This window comes from Cornus florida, unplaced genomic scaffold (assembly GCF_030987335.1).
Source record: "Cornus florida cultivar Cherokee Brave unplaced genomic scaffold, ASM3098733v1 CherokeeBrave_3.0.0_Hap2_Chr05, whole genome shotgun sequence".
In the NCBI taxonomy this organism is placed as follows: Eukaryota; Viridiplantae; Streptophyta; class Magnoliopsida; order Cornales; family Cornaceae; genus Cornus; species Cornus florida.
The window spans coordinates 58876506-58900452 of record NW_026775575.1 but is presented as its reverse complement, the minus strand read 5'-3'; the positions used below and the strand labels follow the sequence as shown (position 1 = coordinate 58900452).

The 23947-nt window shown below is 36.1% G+C and overlaps 3 protein-coding genes across 4 annotated transcripts; 1 reads left to right on the top strand and 2 right to left on the bottom strand.

The window, feature by feature from the left end:
* The first annotated feature begins 27 nt into the window (after window positions 1-27).
* On the top strand, window positions 28-3639 carry LOC132306562 (probably inactive leucine-rich repeat receptor-like protein kinase At5g48380). 2 transcript variants are annotated; one of them, XM_059803992.1, is made up of 3 exons: window positions 28-274; window positions 1396-2260; window positions 2457-3639. In XM_059803992.1, exons 2-3 carry the CDS (start codon window positions 1403-1405, stop codon window positions 3471-3473), a joined length of 1875 nt encoding a protein of 624 aa, XP_059659975.1. In that variant the 5' UTR covers window positions 28-274; window positions 1396-1402; the 3' UTR covers window positions 3474-3639. The 2 variants fall into 2 exon arrangements, with proteins under 2 accessions (XP_059659975.1, XP_059659976.1); XM_059803993.1 differs by having other exon boundaries at window positions 1316-2260.
* Window positions 3640-6227: 2588 nt separating this feature from the next.
* LOC132306563 (UDP-glycosyltransferase 74F2-like) lies at window positions 6228-8088 on the bottom strand. The gene is made up of 2 exons (XM_059803995.1): window positions 7411-8088; window positions 6228-7190 (listed from the first exon to the last, which is right to left on the bottom strand). The coding sequence occupies exons 1-2, from the start codon at window positions 8059-8061 to the stop codon at window positions 6471-6473; spliced, it is 1371 nt and encodes a 456-aa protein (XP_059659978.1). The 5' UTR covers window positions 8062-8088; the 3' UTR covers window positions 6228-6470.
* A 12058-nt stretch (window positions 8089-20146) lies between these two features.
* LOC132310171 (mogroside IE synthase-like) lies at window positions 20147-21742 on the bottom strand. Its single transcript, XM_059808388.1, has 2 exons — window positions 21092-21742; window positions 20147-20994 (listed from the first exon to the last, which is right to left on the bottom strand). The coding sequence occupies exons 1-2, from the start codon at window positions 21740-21742 to the stop codon at window positions 20272-20274; spliced, it is 1374 nt and encodes a 457-aa protein (XP_059664371.1). The 3' UTR covers window positions 20147-20271.
* Between the last annotated feature and the right edge of the window lie 2205 nt (window positions 21743-23947).

The following is a 23947-nucleotide window of genomic DNA, read 5'->3' as shown; positions in this document are numbered from 1 at the left end:
CTTTGTATCCCCCATTGGGCCAAGTGTGAATAGGCACCAAAAAGATAGTCTGAAGTCACCAATTCACGTTTCTTTTTTCCCCATCAAACAGCGAGTCAAGCACTCAGTCGTCGCGCTTCTCGCAGTCCAGTCGTCGCTGAGCTTGGAAAAAAGAGAGATGGGTTTTATTATTTCTTTGACCCGAACAACACACAACCTCTCTCTTCTTCAATAACACTTCCCATCGAACTAGCCGGCTCTGTATTGCTTCTAATGATAGGAAGAATTACACACAGTAACTCTCTCTCTGTCTCTCTCTCAGTGTCTTCTTGTTGTATGCTTCTACTGAATTATATATATATATATATATATATATATTGGGTGTATTGTTTAAATCTCTTTGAAGGGTTATAGCTGGTTTTGAGTATTAAAGATGAAAACTTGTTTCTTTCAGTTCTTTGGTTGTTTTGCAAGTTTTGATCGTGATGTTTATCATTGAAACCAGTGATGTTTTGTTCTAAATCCACGACCCCTTTGTGGGTTTTTCTGTTTGATCTTTATGAGTTAGGGTTTGTGATAAATCAGGTTGAATTCGTTGAATTCTTTTACAATTGACCTTCCCTTTTTGTGAATTAATGCTTAATTGCTTATGGTGATGACAAATTGAGGAAACCCAAATGGGTTTTGCGTTCAAGATTTTGAGCATTTATATTTTAGGTATGCATAATCGGGATGGTTTTTGTAACAGTGTGTGTTTTTATTTTTATTTTTTTGCAGGTCTGTTAGTTGACTTTGTTTGTCTTTTGATTTATTTTCATTATTTGGCCGGTATCTTAATTTTCTTTTACCTCTGCATGCTAAATTGAAAAGAGGCAATTGGGTAGTAGGGTCAAGTAAACTCAATTTTTCTCTCCTGTGTGCTTTTTTGTTGGAATATCAAGGACTGAAGTTTTGGATGATGTGCATCTTTCTTGTTGTTCTTTGTTCTACAATATTTAGTTGCTGTTATCAGTTGAAGTTTTCTGTTTGTCCTATCTATTCATCTTTTGGTACTTCTTTTTTTGGGTATTTTTGAAATTTTGTGTAGATCCTGAATTGTATAAGCTCCACTGGCTCATTATGTTCTCTCAATCTTAAAAATAAACTGCTTGGGATTTTTATATATGTTTGTGTTATTCTACGTAATATTTTATGGATTTCCAGTTTTCTTTGTTGAATTAGTTCTGCTAGGATTTTGCAAATTACTCCCTTCTCCCCCTGTTTTGCGGTGTTACTTTATAATCCTATGCAGATTGCTGAATTCCAGTTCTAATTTTTGTATTTGTTGCGGGGATAGGTATTGTGAAGGGTAAGGTTTTGTGAGTTGGTAACTAGAGCTAAACAGCAATTTTAATGGGTTTTCATCCTTATTTCTAGGTGAGTTATGACTGGCTTCTCCTTCAATATGGCACTAAAAGGCAGAGGTCTTACTGTTCTTTTTGGCATCTTTATCTTGTTGCTATTAAATAGTAATTCCAGCTATGGTACTGCAACTGATATTTATTGCTTGAGAACTCTAAAAGAATCATTGGAAGATCCATTCCATTACTTAAACTCTTCGTGGAATTTTGATAATAATACTGAAGGGTTCATCTGTAAATTTACTGGGATCGACTGTTGGCATCCTGATGAGAACAAGGTTTTAAATATTCGGCTCTCCGATATGGGACTCAAGGGCGAGTTTCCACGTAGTATTGTGAATTGCACAGCTTTGACAGGCTTAGATCTTTCCAGCAACAAGCTCTATGGAACTATTCCACGTGACATCTCTCAAATACTCAAATATGTGACTAGCCTCGATCTCTCCTCCAACAATTTCTCAGGAGAGATTCCCACGAGCCTCGCAAATTGTTCATATCTGAATGTCCTTAAACTCGACCACAACGCGTTGACTGGTCACATTCCTCTGCAGCTTGGTCTGCTAGATCGGATCAAGACATTTAGTGTAGCAAACAATCAATTGACTGGGCAAGTTCCGAAATTTTACAATGCTAAAGTTCCAGCAGAAAACTACGCAAATAATGCAGGACTATGTGGGAATCCTCTGCCCCTTTGCCAAGCACCTTCTAAGAAAACTCACACTGGAATCATTGCCGGAGCAGCTGTTGGTGGTGTGACTGTTGCATTACTAGTGGGTATGGGAATGTTAATCCTTATGTGTAAGGTGTCTAAAAAGAAAAAGGAAGAAGATCTTGAAGGAAATAAATGGGCAAAGAGTATTAAGGGAGCTAAAGGAATCAAGGTAAGCTGATTTCGTCCTTTGCTCTTACAATCTTTTACTATCCAGTAAAAATCTTAAAATTTAGCAATATAGATATATTGAGTAACTTTTTCTATCTGATACCAATATCTTGGTTTGACATTATAAATTTTTTATGATTTCCAATTAAATTATTTCATTTATGTCATATTGAGAAAAGCTATTCTTTATTTCCTAGCTTTCCATGTTTGAGAAGTCAGTTTCAAAGATGAGATTAAGTGATCTCATGAAGGCTACTAACAACTTCAACAAAGACAACATCATTGGGTTAGGAAGAACGGGAACTGTGTACAGGGCAATGCTTGAGGATGGCACTTCACTCATGGTGAAGAGGTTGCAGGATACTCAACACTCTGAAAAAGAATTTGTGTCTGAGATGGCTACTTTGGGGAACGTGAAAAACCGTAATTTGGTTCCTCTTTTGGGCTTTTGCATGACTAAGAAGGAGAGGCTTTTGGTTTATAAACACATGCCAAATGGGACCCTCCATGATAAGCTACATCTTGTAAATGAAGATGGGAAATCCATGGAGTGGCCTATTAGGCTCAAAGTTGGGATAGGGGCGGCTAAAGGATTTGCATGGCTTCATCATAATTGCAATCCCCGTATAATTCATCGAAACATAAGTTCAAAATGCATCTTGCTGGACACAGATTTTGAGCCCAAAATATCTGATTTCGGACTTGCCAGGCTCATGAACCCAGTTGACACTCATTTGAGTACTTTCGTGAATGGGGAGTTCGGAGATTTGGGTTATGTCGCTCCTGAGTATATGCGAACTCTGGTTGCCACCCCTAAGGGGGATGTTTTTAGCTTTGGAGTTGTGCTTCTTGAGTTGGTGACTGGTGAAAGACCTACCCATGTGACTAAAGCTCCTGAAAGTTTTAAGGGAAATTTGGTGGAATGGATTACACAACTTTCGAGCAACTCTAAGCTTCAAGATGCCATTGACAGATCTTTGGTCGGGAAAGGTTTTGATGGTGAGCTTTTCCAATTTCTTAAAGTTGCATGTAATTGTGTGTTGCCTGCTCCCAAGGAAAGGCCTACTATGTTTGAAGTGTACCAGCTTCTGAGAGCTATTGGGGAGCGATACCATTTCACAATTGACGATGAAATTATGGTGCAGTCAGATACTGCTGATGCTGATTTTATAGAGGAACTCATTGTTGCTCAAGATGTAAAGGAGAATCATTGAAAGGTACAGTGAGAGAGTAGTAATGAGTGGCTCCATAATCTATCTGTAGTTATTTGTTTTTTTTTTTTCTTTTCCCGGTAAAAGGGTACGCGCTGTAGTTAGTTGTTGTTGTGTGTAATAAATGTTCATATTTTATATAATATTAATAATGTTTCACTTTTGCTTTTGCCTGTTCTATATTGAAAAATTATTGTTATGCCACCACTCAACTGTTTATTTTATAAATGTTTCAGTTTTGCTTTTGACTGTTCTATATTGAAAATTATTGTTATGCCACCACTCAACTGTTTCAGGTGAATCATTAAACCATAACCTTCTGACATGTATAGCATTATTTATTTCATTTTTTCTTTGCACTTTTTACCAGATAATTGTTGGATTTACAAGTTTATGCCACCACTTGCTCCAGTTTGCATGGACAATTTTCATCCATGCCTTGTTACTATCAATGTTGCTTGTCGTTATTTTGGTTTTTATATCATGGATGTGTGGGCAACTGTCATCCATGACTTCTGACTAATGATGTTGGGTTCCATCATTTTGGTTGTTTTGACATTGGTATCGTTGCTTTATAAAATAAAATCAGTTTGTTTTGAGAAATTATACTAAATTTCCCTGAGTTTTTTTTTAAGAAATTGAAAGACATTGCTGAAACCAGAGCCAGTTTGATCTTTTCTCTGTGGTTCTTCTCATTCTCAATGCAGCTCAGTTTGTTTGGGCAGAATTGCATTCTGATGGAATTCTCAAGCCTCAAGGTGCAGTTAGTTACAGCATTGGACAGGTTGGTTTTACTATATTTTATTTTATTTAGACAGGTTCATTTTTTCAGATGTGATGAAACTCAAACATGTAAGTAGGGATAATTTATTTATTTATTTATTTTTTATTTTTTATTTTTTTCAATATATGTAATTTATGTAATTTTAGAGAGAATTTCTTGAATTAACAGAGTTTGAGCATTTCGTAACTTCAAAAATGCAAAATGGATGAAATAGTTTCTTGCACAGAAAGTTTTGAGAGCTGGAGGAAATGGGTTGCTGACTGTTTCCGTATATTTTGTTGAGATTTTTATTTATCCATATAAGTTTATAAATTTCTTCAGGACATATTTACTAGCTACTTTCTGCTTTAACTTTGTTTAATTGATATTTTAAAGTCCAAAAAAAAAAAAAAAGGAAAAAGAAAAAGAGAAAGAAAAAGAGATGAAGCAAAGAAGAGGTTCACTATTTAAATTTTCCGTGCTCTTCAGCATAGTTAGCTTTGAATGTCTTATTTGGGTAGTGAAATATCACCTAGACCTTTGTAGGGTTCATAGTTTCCTGGACAGACATTTCCTCAGAGCGTCTTCTCTTCTAGTTTTGTAAGTATGAAATTTGTACAGATCTTCATACTCAAACTGGATTTTGTTTTGTTTCCTTTCTTTCTTTTTATTTTATTTTATTTTATTTATTTTTTCTCCCTACAATAACCACAAATCTTTAAAGTTTGTGTGTGTGTGTGTGTGTGTGTGTGTATCAGTATGATTCATGGTTTATGTAAAATTGTCTTCTATGAAAGCAGATGTTTCATAGGAATAGGAACTTCTTGCTGCTCTTTCTTGTTGTCTGAAATGGATTTCTTTGATCAATTTGTGTTGGAAACAGCTCTGAATAGATTCTTCTGAATTATGACTAGACAAATTATCACATTTTACTTCTAGGCAAGTGTCAAGTGGTAGGGTATGTGCTGCTTGTGGCCAAAGGCCTAGGTTTGAATCCCCATTTCATCAGTTAGTTGCTTTAACTTCCAAAAAATAAAAAATAAAAAATAAAAAATAAAAAAGTGTCAAGTGTTAACTAGTCTAGCTTCTTGTTACAAACTTGGGAATCAAGCCTGCCTTCATTCGGGTTTAGGAGTATCAATGAGACGGGGAAAGGCCTAAAGTTTCATCTCTTATTTGTTGACCTTCTCTAAATTAGGTAACGTTTTACAGGAGAAACTTCTCACCTTGTGATATGTTATAATTTGTGATACCTTGTTATCAAGGAGACTGTTTCTGATGGCAAAGGTAAGAATCATTTGAATGTTTTTGTCAAATTTTCTATGTTCGAGTTAAAATGTGTGGATGTTAACATTCAATGGATTCCCTTGGAGTAGTCTGTCAAATTTGGCTTGTGGTTAGAATTTGGCCGGTGAAAATTCTGTATCTTTTACTTCTAGTGAGGGTTTGCATGATATGGACTTGTTTCTACTTTCGAGTAATCACTAATAGGCGGTTTTATGAGTTTAAATTTACTTTAGAATTGGCTACTCATCCATTGTATTCCACAGCAGATAAGAATGCTAATGCTGTTATAGGATGTCTCTTATTTGCTTTTCTACAGTAAAAATGCAGAATGTGTATGCAGACTGTATTTCTTTTAGATGTATCTTTTTTTTAGGATCACAAGGAAGTATTCCCAGATTAGGCTAGCAATTGAAATGGACATAGCTATTATTTACTTTGTTGTTTTCTAATGATGTCATTCCATGAAGTGTCATAACCTAAACCTAAGAATCTATTGAGCTGTTAATACATATTTATATTCATATATGCATGTATATATTTGGATGGTTTTGTATTAGATTGACTTGTGTACTCCAGCATCATGAAATAATTTCTTTTTTAGTTTTAATTTTCCTGCAAAATAACTCAAATTATCTTCTCCAATGAAGGACCAAGGAGATTACCACTAATTTACCAGATGTTCAGTTGTAGAACAGATTGGCTTCATCATAGAGAATGCAACACTTCGTTATTACGAATAAATTCAGTGACTATGGTTACAATATTTCTTGTGCACTATCAATTGTAGTTCCACCATATCGACTGGTACGTGATCCTTTTTCAAGAGTCCCTACTGGCCGGTTCGATCAATTTACACTGATTTTGTTCGAGTCCGTTACACCACGACTTCGAACCATGCTATCAATAATCAGACTACTCTTAAAATTGCACAATGCTTGTTTAAGAGGAGATCAGGAATTAACTAGTTCTGCAACAAACATGCCGATGTTCCTATCAGAACTTCCTCCATCCACGGCTTCCTTCGCCAATTCCCTCCACTTGACAGCATTCCTTCTGATCTCTTCCCCTCCCTCTCCCTCTATCACTTCCCTTATGCAATCCTCCACCTCTGATCCTCTAACTATTCCCTTTTCGTTGAGCTTGGCCTTGAGTCCCATACCCCAAACATCCGCGACATATTTTGCGTTCGTGCTTTGGTCCGACCATTGAGGCATTGCCACCATTGGAACCCCAAAGCTCAATGCCTCCAATGTAGAGTTCCATCCACAATGTGTCACAAAACATCCTATCGCCTTGTGCGCCAAAACTTCCAACTGTGGACACCATGACACCACCAAGCCCTTCCTAGATGTCTCCTCCACAAAGTCTTTTGGAAGCTTAGCCTCTTCTGATGCCCTGACCACCCACAAGAAGTACTTGTTGCTTGCTCTCAAACCCCATGCTAGTTCTTCCATTTGCTCAATTCCTAGCTCTGCCAAACTCCCAAATGACACGTAGACAACCGACCCATCTGGCTTCTCGTCTAGCCATTGTATGCAACCATCTGTGTTTGGCTTAAACAAATTCAGATCATACGCTTTGTCGTCTTGGAGTCGGTTATCCAAGTAAATTGATGGTAGAGTTGGTCCAATCGTCCTCAATCGCCAAAGCTTCGCCATCCAATCCACCACCTATACAGTATTTCACAGACAACAATAGGTCAACAAAAAATTATAAAGGGTTGGACTATACCTCACACCATTATTGGTTGTATCCAACAGTCTTCACTCACATTTATGTGTGTAAAGGGACATGTGGATGCAACCAAATGACAATCAAATGCAGACTAAATGAATTGTAAATGCAACACAAAAACTTTTCGATTGTTTATGCACATTCCAATTAACCAACCTCTTGCTCCAACTCATAGAAGGTGTTGCAGAGGACCCAATCTGCTTTGTCAATATTAGAGAATTGATTCACAACCATTCTGTATAAAGGCGGGTATGACCCCAAATCATAAACAAAAGAGGGCAGGTCTGAAGGTTCAAGTAGGGGCAAACCAGGAACCAGAACTTTAGGTCCTGTGACAGGAAGTTTCAGAAGTTGGTTGTACACATGATAGTAAATATTGTCCACAGCACAAGATTGAGTGAAAAACACAGCTCCAACCAATCCAAGCCTTTTGGCTACATCAAGAGCCCAAGGCAAGAAAGAATCATACACAATACAATCCACAGGGTGGCCTGTGTCGCGGAGCTTTTCAACTAGGTCAGCCAGAGTTTGCTCGCCGACCTGTTGAAATCGAGCCAAGTAGGCCTCTCTGCTCTCTGCCTGTGCACGGCCACCTTCGTCGTAGCCATCGGAGATCGTCTCCACCGCGACGGAGCTTGAAAGCTGGTGCATGGTGGTCTTGAATATGAAGCGGGTGATGGCTAGTGTGACTTTGATTTGTTTGTGTTGTAAACGTTTGGAGAATTGGAGCATAGGATTTATGTGGCCTTGGGTTGTGTATGGCAGGACCAAACAGTGAGCACTTTGAGCTCTCATTTTCTTCTCCATTCGTGGTTCTTATTGTCGTGATTATCTCTGCTTTTATCTCAGCTGGCTAAAGTCAGTGACGTGTTTGAATTCTTTTTTATTTTTTATTCTTTTTAATTACAAGTCATGTCTCTTAAAATGTCCATTGCTTAGTGTAAAACGTATGGGCCCTATGGGGATGCATATTTAAGTAAGAGAACAGTCACTTGATAATTCTTCCCAAAAACTCATAGAATGGTATAATATAATTAATAAAAGCCAATTAATTGAATTAACACAAAGCGGATTGAACTGCTGAGGTCCGCAAGGACCAAGATTTTGATCCTCTCCAATTATTTATTTCTACAAGTATTTCTATGCCTCCAAAATCATAAATGTGCCAGAGTCATTAATTTTTTAACTACACCCACTGTATTTTGATTTCATAATCAACTTAATCTAAACAAGATGGGTGGTGTGGTATTTTGGTATCCGGCTAGATAAATGCACTTTCAAATGTCAGATTACTCCAGAAATTGCGCAAGTGGCATACCCTTCAAAAGAAAACAAAACAACACTTTCAATTCATCAAGCTTACGGCAATATCCGGCATTATTTGGCATAAACGGTATAGTGTGCAACCTAAGTCATATAAAGTGGAAGCAAATGGGGAGCGAATTCGAGAGCGATAAAATTATTTTATAAGTAGTGATAGCTTGAGACACAGTGCGCGCGGAATGTAAAAACCGGAACGCGCTCGGAACGTGAGAGCGACACCCATTAAAAAAATTGTGTGACTTAGTGCTCAATTTTCTGAAGAATGTACCCGTATTCGAGTCTCCCTCTCCCCCTAATTTGAAAAATAAAAATAAAAATTTCAAGTCTACCAAACCGTGCCAGCCCATGAAATCAGTCCAATAGGACTGATCAATGCCCATGGGAGGCCAAGACGCACAGAATAAAGAGCCCACGATACAAGAGAAGCAAGGGCAAGTACCATACCAGTCTTCAGTTTGGGATTAAAAAATGCTTTTATCAATAAATTATGATCAGTAAAAAGTATATTAGGTATTTAGTGATACACTGACACGTTATAATAAGTTTTTTTATTTATAATTAATTAATTATTTATTATTTGGTAACAATATTTTTTTAAACACTTCTATCGTTGATTTACAATAATATCCTTTAATAAAATGTTAACATATGTTCTAAAATTTTAGATTTAGTAATTTTTGTTGATTAGGTTTCCTTATTTTATTAGGATTCTTGTTGCAGTTCGTTTCATTATGGATTAGGGTTTTCATTCATTATAAATATGATCAATGCAGAGATCAGAATCATTGATTTAATCATTAATACAAATATCAGATTTCTTTGAAATTATCCTTCATTTTGTAGATTCAAAATACCCAACTTTGTGAATTCAAAATAAACCGCTTCCGCTGACGTGAGTTGGTGTTAGAGCCTTGATTTACCCTGGACTGGTGACGATTGCACATTTTGGTAGCACTCACTTTGCCAACGATGATCGCAGAGTGAAAGCCCCTCAAGGAGCCATGCATACTCAAGATCGGTTCGTAGGAACTGGTTTTGGAATTGGTGGCAACCAGGTTTATTGTCTTATATGAGGCTTCCAAATTATTTTGGGATTTTTGTTCAAGGCCTTAACGAACTCGGATTCCTCTAAAATTTTAGATTTAGTAGTTTTTGTTGATTAGGTTTCTTTATGTTGTAAGGATTCGTGTTGCAGCTAGTTTTCTTATGGATTGGGGTTTTCTTTCATTCTAAATATTTGCAGTGCACATATCAGAATCATTCATTCAATTATCAATACAAATTTCATATTTCTCTGAAATTATCCTTCATTTTGTGGATTCAAAACACCTACTTTGTCCGTTCCTAGTGAACAAATTTATTGCTTTCGCTTACGTCAGTTGGTATCAGAGCCTTGATTTACCTTGGGCTGATGATGATTGCTCGTTTTGGTAGCACCCACTTTGACAATTGGTTTTGGAATTAGTGGCAACCAGGTTCGCGATTCAATTTCAGTACGCGCTGATGACGCGTCTCGAAGCCAACCGAATATGGATTATGTTCGTATTTATCCACGTAGGCCTCCAGCCTATGCGGATTATTCCAATGATTATTCTGATGATGAGGATTTCGTATTCAGTGATCGAGACAGACGCAATAATCATGAATTTTAGATAAAACTTGATCTACTTACTTTCTATGGAAGTATTATTATTGAAGATGTCTGGGACTGACTTGAAGAAGTTGAAGAATTTTTTGGGACTGACTTGAAGAAGTTGAAGAATTTTTCAAGTATTTTGACGTACCTAAAAACAAGTAAGTTTCGCTTATTGCCTCCAAGCTTAAAGGATGGGGCTTCAACTTGGTGGCAATAAACACGGATTCACCGAAGTAGGCAATATGAACAATATGATTTTTTGTTAGGTGAGACTTCATATTATTTGCAACCAAACTTGAGGACTAGTTTTTTTTGAAGTAGAGGGACTGATGTTGGACAGAATTTTGAACAGTTCGACAAGTAGTTTGACAAGTCCGTTTTCGACCTCAGATGATTGTTTTTTTTGGTTGGAAACTACCTTTTGAGAAAAAACCACTAGGTTTTGCTTGTGGGCTGTGTTGGTTTTTGGCTAAAAACTTTTGTTTAAGGTTTTGAAGTCACGTTTTATTGTCTTATAGGAGGCCTGATAATTATTATTGGATTTGTTCAATGCCTTAAAGAACTCGAATTGCTTTAAAATTTTAGATTTAGTTGTTTTTGTTGATTAGGTTTCCTTATGTTAGCAGGATTCGTGTTGCAATTAGTTTCCTTATGGATTAGGGTTTTCTTTCATCATAAATATGTGTAATGCCGAAATCAGAATCTTTCATTCAATTATCAATACAAATATGATTTTTCTGAAATTGTCATTCGTTTTGTCGATTCAAAACATCTTGCTTTGTGGATTCAAAGTAAACGGTATCTTGTGAACAAATTTATCGCTTCTGCTTACGTCAAAAGCTCTAGAAAATAGTGATAAAAATTTAAGTGACCAGCTAATTAGTGAACTTAGAACTAAAACTACAAAAATTGAAAGAATAGATAAGACTTTAGAGGTTTACCCAAATCGAACCAATATTCCTTCTGAAGAAAGGGATGAAAAATTAGTCAAGGCTATTTTTCATATTCAAAGTGAAATCAAACCGTTAATTCAAAGAATTGATGTGATACCTCCGTAGGGGTATTACAATTGATGAAAGATTATGATGAATTTTCAAGAACAAGTAGATCAACGACGTCATTCTCAAGATAATCAAGTCATAAAGGGCTATTTATTATTGCAATTAGATAAAACTCTTGAAAATATCCAGCTAACCGTAAAACAAAACAATTGGTTGTTACTGGCCGTGATAATGAACTATGAATCCTTAAATAAGATTGACCAACAAATGGACAATGTTAATAAAAATATAAAGGAATTAGAAAAGAAACTGTTAAATATTTAATAAAAGGAAAAGAGAAAATAGCACAGGATAATCCTCTAGAAAAAGAGCAAAAACAAATAAAGGAATATTTTCACAAAGACATGGGTGGCTTTAGAAAACCTAATGCCCTGTAACAGGCAACCCAGTTAAAATGATAAAGGCTTTTACCAAAAGACGAAAATCTGTATCTGAAAGAATGGGTATAAAAAATATGGAGGAGGAAATAGAACTGAAAAATATTTCTGATTAAATAAAAGAATATCAAATTTTAGAATTTGAATTTACACATCTCTATAAAATTGGTAGATTCGACCTAAAACCAACATATAAGTTCAGAAAGGTCGAAATGACACATTCAATTAGAAGTGATGAAACAGGCATTATGTTACTTGGCATACTTGCTAGAGATCAAATACTTAGAGATCAAAACCAATGATACAAGTACGTAATGCAAATAGTTATAAAATTCTTAGGAAGAGAAATCCTAGGAAGATCTCTAGCTACTATGCACCTTGAGAGATGACATATATCTGTTAGGAGCAATCCAAGCAGATACTGAAACAAATTGCATGTTTTCTTTAATGCTATTCGTAACTTTACTGTAGAGAACAGAGATGTTCATGAAGCATTGAAAGTCAAGTTAGCAACTCATGGGATAAATTTTAGATAAAATAGATTCAATCTCACAATAGAATACATAGTGCATTATAAAATAATACAATCAAATGCTCCAAGGAGCTTACTCAACCAATTTGGGAGAAAAACAACATTCATCCAAACTGAATGTAGAAACCATACTTATTACCCTAAATCCTCAAATTGGAATGAAATTCAATTTCTTGAAAGATGGAAACTTACGTCAAAGAGAAACACAGTGAATCTTTGGAACTATCGACTAGTTATGAAACACTAGATGTTCACATAATCTTGAAATTCAAAAAGGGAAAAGACTTTAGTATTCAAACCAGTTCAGGGATGCCAATAGAAAATGAGTTCCTAACAGAAAACTTCAAAACCTTAAAGGAAGAAGAGACTCTAAAAACAAAAAAAACGAGTTTGAAACTATATGAGAGGTAGAAAGATTAAAATACTTGATTCAACAAATTCAAAAATGGAATCAAGAGACTGTCTGAGTTACCTTCACTCCTAATGTCCTAGTGATCGGAACTGTTGGAAGAGGATGAACAAACGAGGAAGCTATGTTATGGTGTGAAGCCACTCTAACTGGCATAACTAAAGAATGGTGGTTCACTTTCATCTCAAGTTCAGATTATCTTCCTTGGAAGGAAAGTGTTCGATTATCTAGGAACCCATTATATATAGCAACCTTGCTATATTAACAATTCTGTGGCGATGTTCATAGTTTGGGGGAGCAAGAAACAGAAAAAAACCAAGAAAAATATAGTTAATCTTTCAATTTGCGACATAAGCAAGTTCGAATCGTATACTTGTGAATTTAAAAGATACTTTTATAAGAAAGGGGATCTAAATAATGAAATGTACAAAAATTTGTATAATTAAAAGTTATCACCCCCTTGAAATGATGAAATCAAACAAAGGATAGCTACTTGAGGACTAAAGCATAAAGCCTTGGAGAAATCATGTCACTTGAGAATTCCTTAAAAAAACCTGTATAAATAGCAAACTACAACGACAAGCTCATAGGCAATTAAAAGGAAATTCAAATTTTTTTTTTATGGTCTTTTTGATATGCCAACCTAGTGGGGATGTGAGGAAAGAGCATAAGAAGAAAAGATATATCCTGAAGAAACAGTATTGAGTATAAAAATAGGTTTAGAAAATCTAAAACTTTTAGAAGTAGTAAATCTTTTCCTAAAAAGAAATATCTAGAAAAAGGAAAAATAATTCTACCGAAAAGCTAAAACCATTCTAAGTGTTGGCTTTGTAACAAAGAAGGACATTATGAAAATAAATGTCCCAAAAAGAGTAGAGGATACTACAAATCAAACTCTAAGATCATAATACTATGGGATGAATGGCAACCCATGATTCAGTGACCCCGGGAATAAAATTTGTTCCTTATACAAGACCAAGAAGATGAATTTGATTTAGAATCCATTTATAGTCTAAAATCAGAAGAAGAACTGATCATCAGAGGACGAAGACTCGAGCATCAGAAATTGAAGCATTGCCAATAACAGTACTTCAAATGAAAGTAACTTCATTAGAAATATTTGTAACTTCAAACAATCCAGTTTGCATTTTCAATGTAATCTGTGCAAAATATTAACATTAAAAGAAAACGAACACATTAGATATGCAGAATGTGATGCAGATTATCACCATGAATACTTTGTAGTAAAAATGAGGATGACTTTAGGAAAGGATGGGGCCATAAAAGAAATCCCTTCAAGATTAAAATATAGCAAAGAAAAAGGTGAGCCTAAGAATTTGGAGAAAGAAAAATCTTATGAAGAGGAATCATTGGAAGAAAATTTTGAAGCTCTTCTTAAAGAAGAAGACGGATTAGCCAAATGGCATTAGTCACTTCACCTAATAACACATATATTAAGGCTGAAATTTAAATTCAAGGGATATGAATCCTATCATCTCTTGATCCCTACTTAGATATTTGTGCTGGAATGTCCATGGCAAAATCTAAAGCATTTCTATCCAAATACTGGCAAAAGGCTCTAGCTCCTATGATTGGAATAATAGTAGAAGGTAATCAACTTAGATCTACTGAATATGCTCCTAATTTGCCGTTTAAGATTGCAGCGGAACAATTCCAAGCAACATTTTTAAAAAAAGATCCGGGAAGTGATATCCTATTAGGTAATAATTTTCTGCTTAAAGACTCACCTTTTTATCAGTATAAGTTTGTAATAGGATTCACAAAACACATTGAGCAAGTTATTACTGCTCCTGTCAAACAAGCATGCGAAATAGGTCACGATAATTTTATACCAAGTAAACTAAAATCTAAACGTTTAGAGTCTACGCGTAACTGCGTGGTGAGAATGATATAAAATTCAAAAAAATTGCCTTGATTTTTTCATAAATTCAAATCTTTAATAAAGATTAGAAAGAAGAAACGACTCAGGTTTTAAATAGACATTATCTCAAACCTAAGAAAGGTTGCTAAAGCTCAACAGAGTATCCTCTTAACTGAGATAAAACTCCAACTTAAAGAGAATTTAGGAGAACAACCCTTAAAACTCTGGAAAAAAGATAAAACTAGGTGTAAACTCGAACTTGTAGAGCCACTAAATGTTACAAAAGTTAGACCTATGACATATAGCCTAGATGACTATCAAGAGTTCAAAAAGCAACTTGTTGAACTCTTACAAATGAACCTTATTCAAAAGAGTAAAACTCCATATTCGAGCCCAACTTTTATGGTTTGAAATCATACAGAAATCACTAGAGGAAAAGCTAGAATGGTGATAAACTATAAAAACTTAAATGATTCTACAATTGATGATGGATAATTCATTCCTAATAAAGAAGTCCTCATTAATAGAATTCAAAACAGCACCATGTTTAGTAAATTTGACCCAAGTCAAATTATTGGTAGGTCAAAATGAAAGAAGATAATATTTTATATATTACTTTTAGCACTCTGCTAGGGTAATATGAATGGTTAGTTATGCTATTTGGATTAAAGAATGCAGTCAATATATTTTGGACGAAATATTTAGTCCACATTAAGAATATTGTTTTGTATATATAAATGATATTATTGTCTTCTCAAAAGATAGAAAGTCCCATAGGGAACACCTAATATAAAGTGGCTCAAGCCATCAAAAAGCATGGTATCATTATTAATAAAAAAACAAATGATATTTGAAACAGCAAAAATAGATTTCCAAGGTTTAACTATAGATAATGGAAAAATCATACTCCAACCACGTGTTAAAAAAAACTTAATGGATTTCCAAATAAAATCGGAAATGCTAAGCAACTTCAAACATTTTTATATTGTGTGAACTATATGAGATATATCTCCCAAATATAGCTCAATAACTCTTTAAGTCTACAAAAATACTCAGGAAAAGAGGAAAGTGGCTGTTTAATTAAAATGTGATATCCAAGGAATAAAAGACATAAAGGATTTGGCCAACAAATTAGAAAGGCTAAAACTCCTAGTAAACTCAAACTCGAATAGGGTCCTGAAAGCTAGAAGTCCAAACAGTATTCTAGATAAATGTTTATAAGCAGGCCCGTAATGTTCAAGTCCAAAAGCGAACAAGTTTTAATGGCTAAATGATAATGGCTTCGAGGCCAATAGCAGTTTCTATACATACACCTCCGATTAGCTAGGTTTTCAGTTCGCTATCTTCCACGCCATTGTTAGCTAACGTTTGGTTGTCTTGGTGGGGACAGGGCGAGCTTCAAGGTTCCATTCCTTCAGAGAAGAATGGTGGTGGATAGCTTCTCTGTAATGTGGAAGTTATTTGACTCATGACTGAATTTTGAGAGGAGTATGATTGGCCATCTTAGCATTTCTTTCGCTCCATACATGATAAACAGTTGCTAAGAGGGCAAATTTCCCTACCAAGTTCATAGGTGACTTGTTCTTTCAAGGAACACTTGCCCGCAATGGTATTCCCAATTGTTGATCTGAGTATAGAATCTGCATTTTCTCTGAATGAACCTCCATATGGTAGAGGTGAATGGACATGAAAAGAAAATGTGGGAGTGGTTTTTCGGTGATTCGTTACAGAGCACACTAGCGTTGGCTGTTTGTAATGAAGTGGTACAACAAGGTGTTGACACCTTTTTTGGTAATTAGGCTTGGACTATAATTGGGCTGAAGATTGTGTGGTAATTGAGTTGGGCTGAAGAACATTACTACTTTGCATAAATTAAACAGTGGGCTTAAAATATAATGTGGACAGTAATGTGGCAATTGTGTGGTTTGGGGTTAACAATTTGTTTGGGCTGTAAGCCATTACTAATCTACATGGATCAAATAATACACTTGGACTGCAATTGGGATAGCGACGTTACAATTAAAGAAGGATTGGATTTTGCATGGATTGTGTTCAAAGGCGCCACAAATAGAGTTGGTTTGGTCGAAATAACAAATAGATAGGAAATATATTTCTAATATATATACGTTAGTTTATTTATATGCTGGTGATTATCTATACGATTAGTTTATTATTTGAAAACAGTAGTTAGTTATTTGATAGAATTTTGATGTAATTAGAATGCCTATGTATAGGATTTTGTTCATGTTTTATTCTATAAATAATCAAAGAAGCATGCTCTGATAGAAGTCCAGCACCTTCAGAATCTTTAATTTATTGTGTTTGCTTTCTCAAGTTCCTTTCTCAAAATAGCATCTTTGTTATCTCTATATCTCTTTCTTTATTTTTCTCCCTATATCTCTCTCTCTATCTCTTCTCCCTATCACTTTATATATCTATAATTTCTCCCATTTCTATTCTCAAATTGTTACTATAATTATGGACTGATAAAGTCCTTTTAATTAAGGCAATTCTGAACTCAAAGGAGGAGTTTTATTGTTCTCTTTCTCTTCGCATCGCCTGATAGTTAATATTCTCAAAGAGACTGTAATTGACAACTCACACTCGAACCATACAATTGGTTCTGGCACCCCCGTATCACATCAATTCCGAATCGGATCTAAAGAGCAAATTTTAACGTCAACATTTTTGGCATACCCTGTGAGATCCCACTAGGTGAGTGATTTATAGTAAAAATATGCAGTCGGCTTTTCAACCGACATATAAATATTCTGATCAGTCAAATTAGCCAATGTACCAGTATTCTAATCAGCCATATGGTTGGCCAGCTGATTATTGGCATGTTCCAGCAGTTGATTATCGGTAAACGCCTACAGTCGCTGATTATCGGCATGTTCTAGCAACCGATGATCGACATGTTCCAATAGTTGATTATCAGTAGACGCCAACAGCCGCTGATTATTGGCATGTTCCAGCAACCGATTATCAGCATGTTCCAGTAGTCGATTATCAGCAACCAGTTGCTGATTATTGGCAGACGCTAACAGTCGATTATCGATAAGTTTTAGCAGCCGATTATTGGCAAGTGGTAAATTAGTGACAACAGATAACTTATCAACAACAAAGTTGGATAAACTATCAGCCTAGTACTGAAATTGGCCTGCCTTGCAGATCTCGGTAGGAAATTTTACCAGAAAATCTGCAGCAAAGTTTTTCAAAATATTACTAGTCAACAGCAACCGATTATCGGCATGTTTCAACATTAGATTATCAGCAAGTTTCAACATTATCAGCAAGAAAGTTGACCAGAATTTAATCAGTAGATGAAAACACTAATGGCTCAAATACCGAAGGAGCCGACAGTCACTGATTATCCGCAAGTTTTAGCAGCCGATTATCGGCAGAAGCCAATAATCGATTATTGGCAAGTGGTAAATCAGCATGTCACCCCTGTATTACAATCTTCGGTACTCGGGGGGCAGCCGATGGCCAATTAGCAAGAAAGTTGGCCATAATTTAAGCAGGAGATGAAAACACTAATGGCTCAAATATGGGAGGAGATACCCAAAGAGGAGAAGGAAAGAAAGAATTCCTCCAAGGGTACTTATTACAAAGACCCTAATGAAGTGTTTTCAGCTAAAGTTGATAATGAACTGGAAGTTGATGTTGTTGAGATTAACATCAAAAAGCCTTACATATATAAATCAGCATGTCACCATGGTTGTTGTCATGAATAGAAGGGTACAAATCGGTTGAAAGTAAAGCGGCCTATGTATCAGCATTCCTTGCCGATTGTGACATTTAATAATCAACAAAAACAATTATCAGCTGAAAAAATTGTTTTAACTCGCTGTCCTTTGCCCATTTTCAAGAAAAGAAGAAAAAGACTAGCCATTGTTAATTTCAAAAGGATATTTAGAGCTCGGTTGAGAAAATCGGCTAAGGAAAAATTGGCTAAAAAACCAGCGGCTGCCGAGGGGCATGTGATTGCAAACCCCCAGCAAAAGTTGATTGATTCATACCCTCTACTTCTGCCTGCCGATTACAGTGAGGTCATGCTTGCCGATCAATGGACTTTTGGGCATGATGCAGTCCTACCGATTGAGCTGAATGTAAAATCGGCTAAGGCAAAATCGGCTGAAAGGAAATCAACTAAGAAAACTCCTTATTGGTACAATTTTATTCATTTAGTAGAAATAATAGGCAGATCGGCTAGAATGACGCTTCATAATAATTTAATTCTTGCCGATCATGATCATGATTTGCTAGCTGAGTTAGAAAACGCATGGGGGCAAGTCCTTCCTTGGTTTATGGGCTGACGATATTGGAAAAATTTAGGAAAAAGCCTAAATCAGCAGATTTGGCTTATATGAAATAAAGATCATCTCAGAGATGATTCAGAAGAAATAAAGCTTTAGAGCTCGTTGGTTTGCAATCTGATTCTAAGTGACTAGCGCAGCCTTTGTTCAAAAGTTCCTTTCAATGTACTTTAAATTTCAAATATTTTATCAACTTGGGCGGTTGACAGCCGATAAGACATTTAAAATTGGGGGGGAGGGGGGGGGGGGGGAGGCATTGTTGACACTCTTTTTGGTAATTAGGCTTGGACTGCAATTTGGCTGAAGATTGTGTGGTAATTGAGTTGGGCTGAAGAACACTACTACTTTGCATAAATTACATAGTGGGCTTAAAATATAATGTGGACAGTAATGTGGCAATTGTGTGGTTTGGGGTTGACAATTAGTTTGGGCAATAAGCTACTACTAATCTACATGGATTAAATAATACACTTGGACTGCAATTGGGATAGTGACGTTACAATTAAAGAAAGATTGGATTTTGCATGGATTTTGTTCAAAGGCACCACAGATAGAGTTGGTTTGGTTGAAATAACAAATAGATAGGAAATATATTGCTAATATATATCCGTTAGTTTATTTATATGCTGATGATTATCTATAGGATTAGTTTATTATTTGAAAATAGTAGTTAGTTATTTGATAGAGTTTTGATGTAATTAGAATGCCTATGTATAGGATTTTGTTCACGTTTTATTCTATAAATAATCAAAGAGGCATGTTGTGATAGAGGTGCACACCCTCAAAATCTTTAATTTATTGTGTTGGCTTTCTCAAGCTTCTTTCCCAAAATAACATCCTTGTTATCTCTATCTCTCTCCTTCTCTATTTCAGTCTAGTTGTATTTATCTTCCTATATCTCTCTCCCCTATCTCTTCTCCCTATCACTTTCTATATCTATAATTTCTCCCATTTCTATTCTCAAATTGTTACTATAATTATTCACTAATAAAGTCCTTTTAATTAAGGCAATCCTGAACTCAAAAGAGGAGTTTTATTGTTCTTTTTCTCCTCACATCGCCTAATAGTCAATATTCTCAAAGAGACTGTAGTTAACAACTCACACTCGAACCATACAATTAGTTCTGGCACGCCCGTATCACATCAATTGCGAATCAGATCTAAGGAGCCGATTTTAGCGTCAACACAAGGGTTGGCAGTTTGTTTTGTACAATAATTCATTGATAAGTTACCATCTTGGAATGTTGTTACAGATACTTTCATACTATTTTTGAGATCACCTAATTGGCATGTTATATTTGGAATTCGAAAAATTTTAGTTCACTTTGAATTAGATTTGGCTCAATTCTAAATTCAAGGTATCGATTTAAATTGCCCAAACGCAACATAGTGACTTACAATATTTATTGTGCACCACAATAGTCAGACGACTCTTAAAATTGCAAAATTATTGTTTCAAGAGGAACTCAATAGCGGATTCAAGAATTTACTAAATTTGCAGCAAAGTCGTCGATGTTTCTATCAGAACTTCCTCCTTCATCCACTGATTCCTTTGCCATTTCCCTCCATTTTATGGCATTCATTTTGATCTCTTTCCCTCTCTCTCTCCCTGTCACTTCCCTTATGCAATGCTCCACCTCTGATCCTCTAACTATCCCTTTCTCGTCGCGCTTGGCCTTGAGCCCCATTCCCCACACATCCGTGACATACTTGGCGTTCGTGGTTTGGTCCGTCCACTGAGGAATTGCCACCATTGGAACCCCCAAGCTCAATGCCTCCAAGGTAGAGTTCCACCCACAATGTGTCACAAAACATCCCATCGCCTTGTGTGACAAAACTTCCATCTGTGGACACCATGACACCACCAATCCCTTCTTTGATGTCTCCTCCACAAAGTCTTTCGGAAGCTTAGCCTCTTCTGATGCCCTGACCACCCACAAAAAGTACTTGTTGCTTCCTCTCAAACCCCATGCTAGTTCTTCCATTTGCTCAATTCCTAGCTCTGCCAAACTCCCAAATGACACATAGACGACTGACCCATCTGGCTTCTCGTCTAGCCATTTTATGCAATCGTCGTTGCTCGGCTTGAACATAGTCAGACCATATGCTTTGTCATCTTGGATTCGTTTGTCTAAGTAAATTGATGGTATAGTTGGTCCAATTGTCCTCAATCGCCAAAGCTTCGCCATCCAATCCACCACCTATACAGTGAGAGTCAGAAATTTATTTCAAAGGACATAATAAAATATATATAACGACTAACAAGCCAAATATTGTATCATATTCCAATGAACCAACCTCTTTCTCTAACTCATAGAAGGTGTTGCAGAGGACCCAATCTGCTTTATCAATATTGGAGAATTGATTCATAACCAATTTGTAGAGAGGTGGGTGTGACTCAAAATCATAAACAAAAGAGGGCAAGTCCAAAGGTTCAAGTGGGGGCAATCCAGGAACAAGAACTTTAGGTCCCGTGACAGGAAGTTTCAAAATTTGGTTGTACACATGATAGTAGATATTGTCCACAGCACAAGATTGAGTGAGAAACGCAGCTCCAACCAATCCAAACCGTTTGGCTACATCAAGAGCCCAAGGCAAGAAAGCATCATACACAATACAATCCACGGGTTGGCCTATGTCGCGGAGCTTTTCAACCAGGTTGGTCAGAGTTTGCTCGCCGACCTGGTGCAATCGATCCAAGTAGGCCTCTCTGCTCTCTGCTTGTGCACGACCACCTTCATCGTAGCCGTCGGAGATTGTCTCCACCGTGACGGAGCCGGAGAGCTGGTGCTTGGTGGTCTTGAATATGAAGCGGGTGATGGCTAGTGTGACTTTGATTTCTTTGTGTTGTAGACGTTTAGAGAATTGGAGCATGGGATTAATGTGGCCTTGGGTTGGGAATGGCAAGACCAAGCAATGAGCATTTTGAGATCTCATTCCCTTCTCCATTTGTTGGGGTAGATGCAACTTGAGCAGCTATTTTTGTTGTTTTTAAAACGACTGAATCAAAGAAGTGTCCAATTTGTACACGACTTTTGGTGGTCGTTTTTATTCTATAGTAGTAATACTGATTTTGGAGTGGTATGAAATAATTAATAGACGATACTAAATATTTTAACTAGTTGGGGGCTGGTTTTGTTGTTTATTGTTGGAAGTTTCTGGCAATACAAATTTTTTAGGAAAAAAGAAATATATTTTAACACTTGAATGGACTCTTATGTCTAGGTTGTATTTTATTTATTTATTATATATATATTTTTTGGGCTTGTTTTGTTGTTTATTGTTGTAAGTTTTTGGCAATAAGAAATTGTTTAGGATGGTTTTTGGCAATACAAATTGTTCAGGAAAAAAAAAAATATATTTTAACACTTGAATGGACTCTTATGTCTAGCTAATGCGTGCTTGGTAGACAAGTAATTTTGTTCCTTCCATCGTTGCTCCTCCTAAATATCAAATAATTAAGTGTATGCCACCAGGTTCACCTCGGTACATTTAATTCTTGACCAACTATTCTTATTGTCATCACCTCACACAATTTGTTAAAAGAGGGCCACCTCTCAAGCTCCGTACGTAAATTTGCAATTTGAGAGTGAATTCGTAAAAAATCTACAAATTCAATTTTTGTAATTCGCGAATTTGTTTTCGTAACTCGCGATTTTTATACAAATTCACTTTATACAATTAAATTTGTTAGAATCTTAGTGATATGAAATATCTATTTGTTGGTACCAAAACTTGGCAGCCATCTCAGCGATGACGTGAACCAATGAAAAGCTGATAAGTATTTTTAACATGGCGTCAAGGGAATCAGCCAGTTAAGAAATATCAGGAGCAAGTATTGGAGAAAGTTACTCAGCCACTTCATTAACAAGGCAGTTGTTAAAATATAGCAACAAACATTTGACTTTATTCAAGTTGGGTTATCAACAGGAAAGGAAAGACTAAAGTTTTAAGGAAATCAGACAACTGAATTCCTATTTTATAGGAATTCTAGTTGGATGGAACAAGGAAAAATACGAAAGGAAGCCGCGTCATGAATATAAAATCGATAAATGGCTTTTGGGCCATTTAAGGGAATGAAACGGGCTGCTAAACTTAAGGAGGGGAGTTGCTAAAAATTAGCAACTTTTTAGCAACTTTCTAGCAACGTTTTAGCAATATCTCGGCAACTTACATGTGATTAAATCGAGGAAGGTTGTTTTTACAGAGATTTCCTACTGAAACAAAACAAGAAAGGAAGCGGAATAACAATAGGATTTGACTGAGTTCAAATTGTGAAGAGAAAGAATCAAAGAAGGAGAGATTTTCTAGCAATAACTTAGGAAAATAAGTTGAGATAGAACTTCTATAAATAGAAGTATTGTATTCCATTCCAATTTGTCCAGCACCACCACAAAACATACATTTCAACTAAAATGTTTTCAATTGACTCTACGTCATTTTCCTATCAATTTCTTTATTTCAATTTAATGGCAATTGATTAGATCATTGTTAACTATTTCGATTCAGCCATTTACTTTCTTTCAATTTCAATTATGCCAATTTTAATTACGCAATTTTAGTTAGGCTTTCAATTCAATGGCAATTGATTAAATTCTTGCCATTGAATTGTAGTGACAATTGATTAAATTCTTGTCATTACTTGGCTGATGGCAATTGATTAAATTCTTGCTATCACGTTTCAGTGGCGATCGATTAAATTCTTGCCATTGTGTTTGGCTGATGGCGATTGATTAAGTTCTCGCCATCACGTTCGGCCGGCGATCGATTAAGTTCTTGCCGCCTGTCTTCACTTGGCCATTCTATCCATTCAAACATTCATCAGCCGTTGCATTTCTTTAGACACTCTAAAAAGTCCTTGCTACAAACAAGGCATAAAAGAACCTTGCTGGGAGTTCTTACTAGTCTCTCTCCCACACAATCGCCTGAGAGTCAGCCATCGGAAAAAGGGATAGGCTGGTGTTCAATTACATATTTTGGGTATTTTGTACAAATATTCTGGCACGCCCGCGAAGAGTCCATTGACCGGCGTAGGGAACAAAAACCGCGCGAACACGTTTTGGCACGCCCGGTGGGACCACTACTAGAGTGTTATAAAAGAGGCAAATATGCCGCGGCTCACAAAAAATTCTAAGGCCGTGGCTACTGATGAAG

What these genes read in the sequence shown, in the direction of transcription:
- LOC132306562 (XM_059803992.1), top strand. Translation starts at nt 1,403, where the DNA reads ATGACTGGCTTCTCCTTCAATATGGCACTAAAAGGCAGAGGTCTTACT. An exon ending in AGGGAGCTAAAGGAATCAAG is followed by an intron (nt 2,261 to 2,456) that starts GTAAGCTGATTT and finishes TTTATTTCCTAG; the next exon opens with CTTTCCATGTTTGAGAAGTC.
- LOC132306563 (XM_059803995.1), bottom strand. Translation starts at nt 8,061, where the DNA reads ATGGAGAAGAAAATGAGAGCTCAAAGTGCTCACTGTTTGGTCCTGCCA. An exon ending in TCTATGAGTTGGAGCAAGAG is followed by an intron (nt 7,191 to 7,410) that starts GTTGGTTAATTG and finishes AATACTGTATAG; the next exon opens with GTGGTGGATTGGATGGCGAA.
- LOC132310171 (XM_059808388.1), bottom strand. Translation starts at nt 21,742, where the DNA reads ATGGAGAAGGGAATGAGATCTCAAAATGCTCATTGCTTGGTCTTGCCA. An exon ending in TCTATGAGTTAGAGAAAGAG is followed by an intron (nt 20,995 to 21,091) that starts GTTGGTTCATTG and finishes CTCACTGTATAG; the next exon opens with GTGGTGGATTGGATGGCGAA.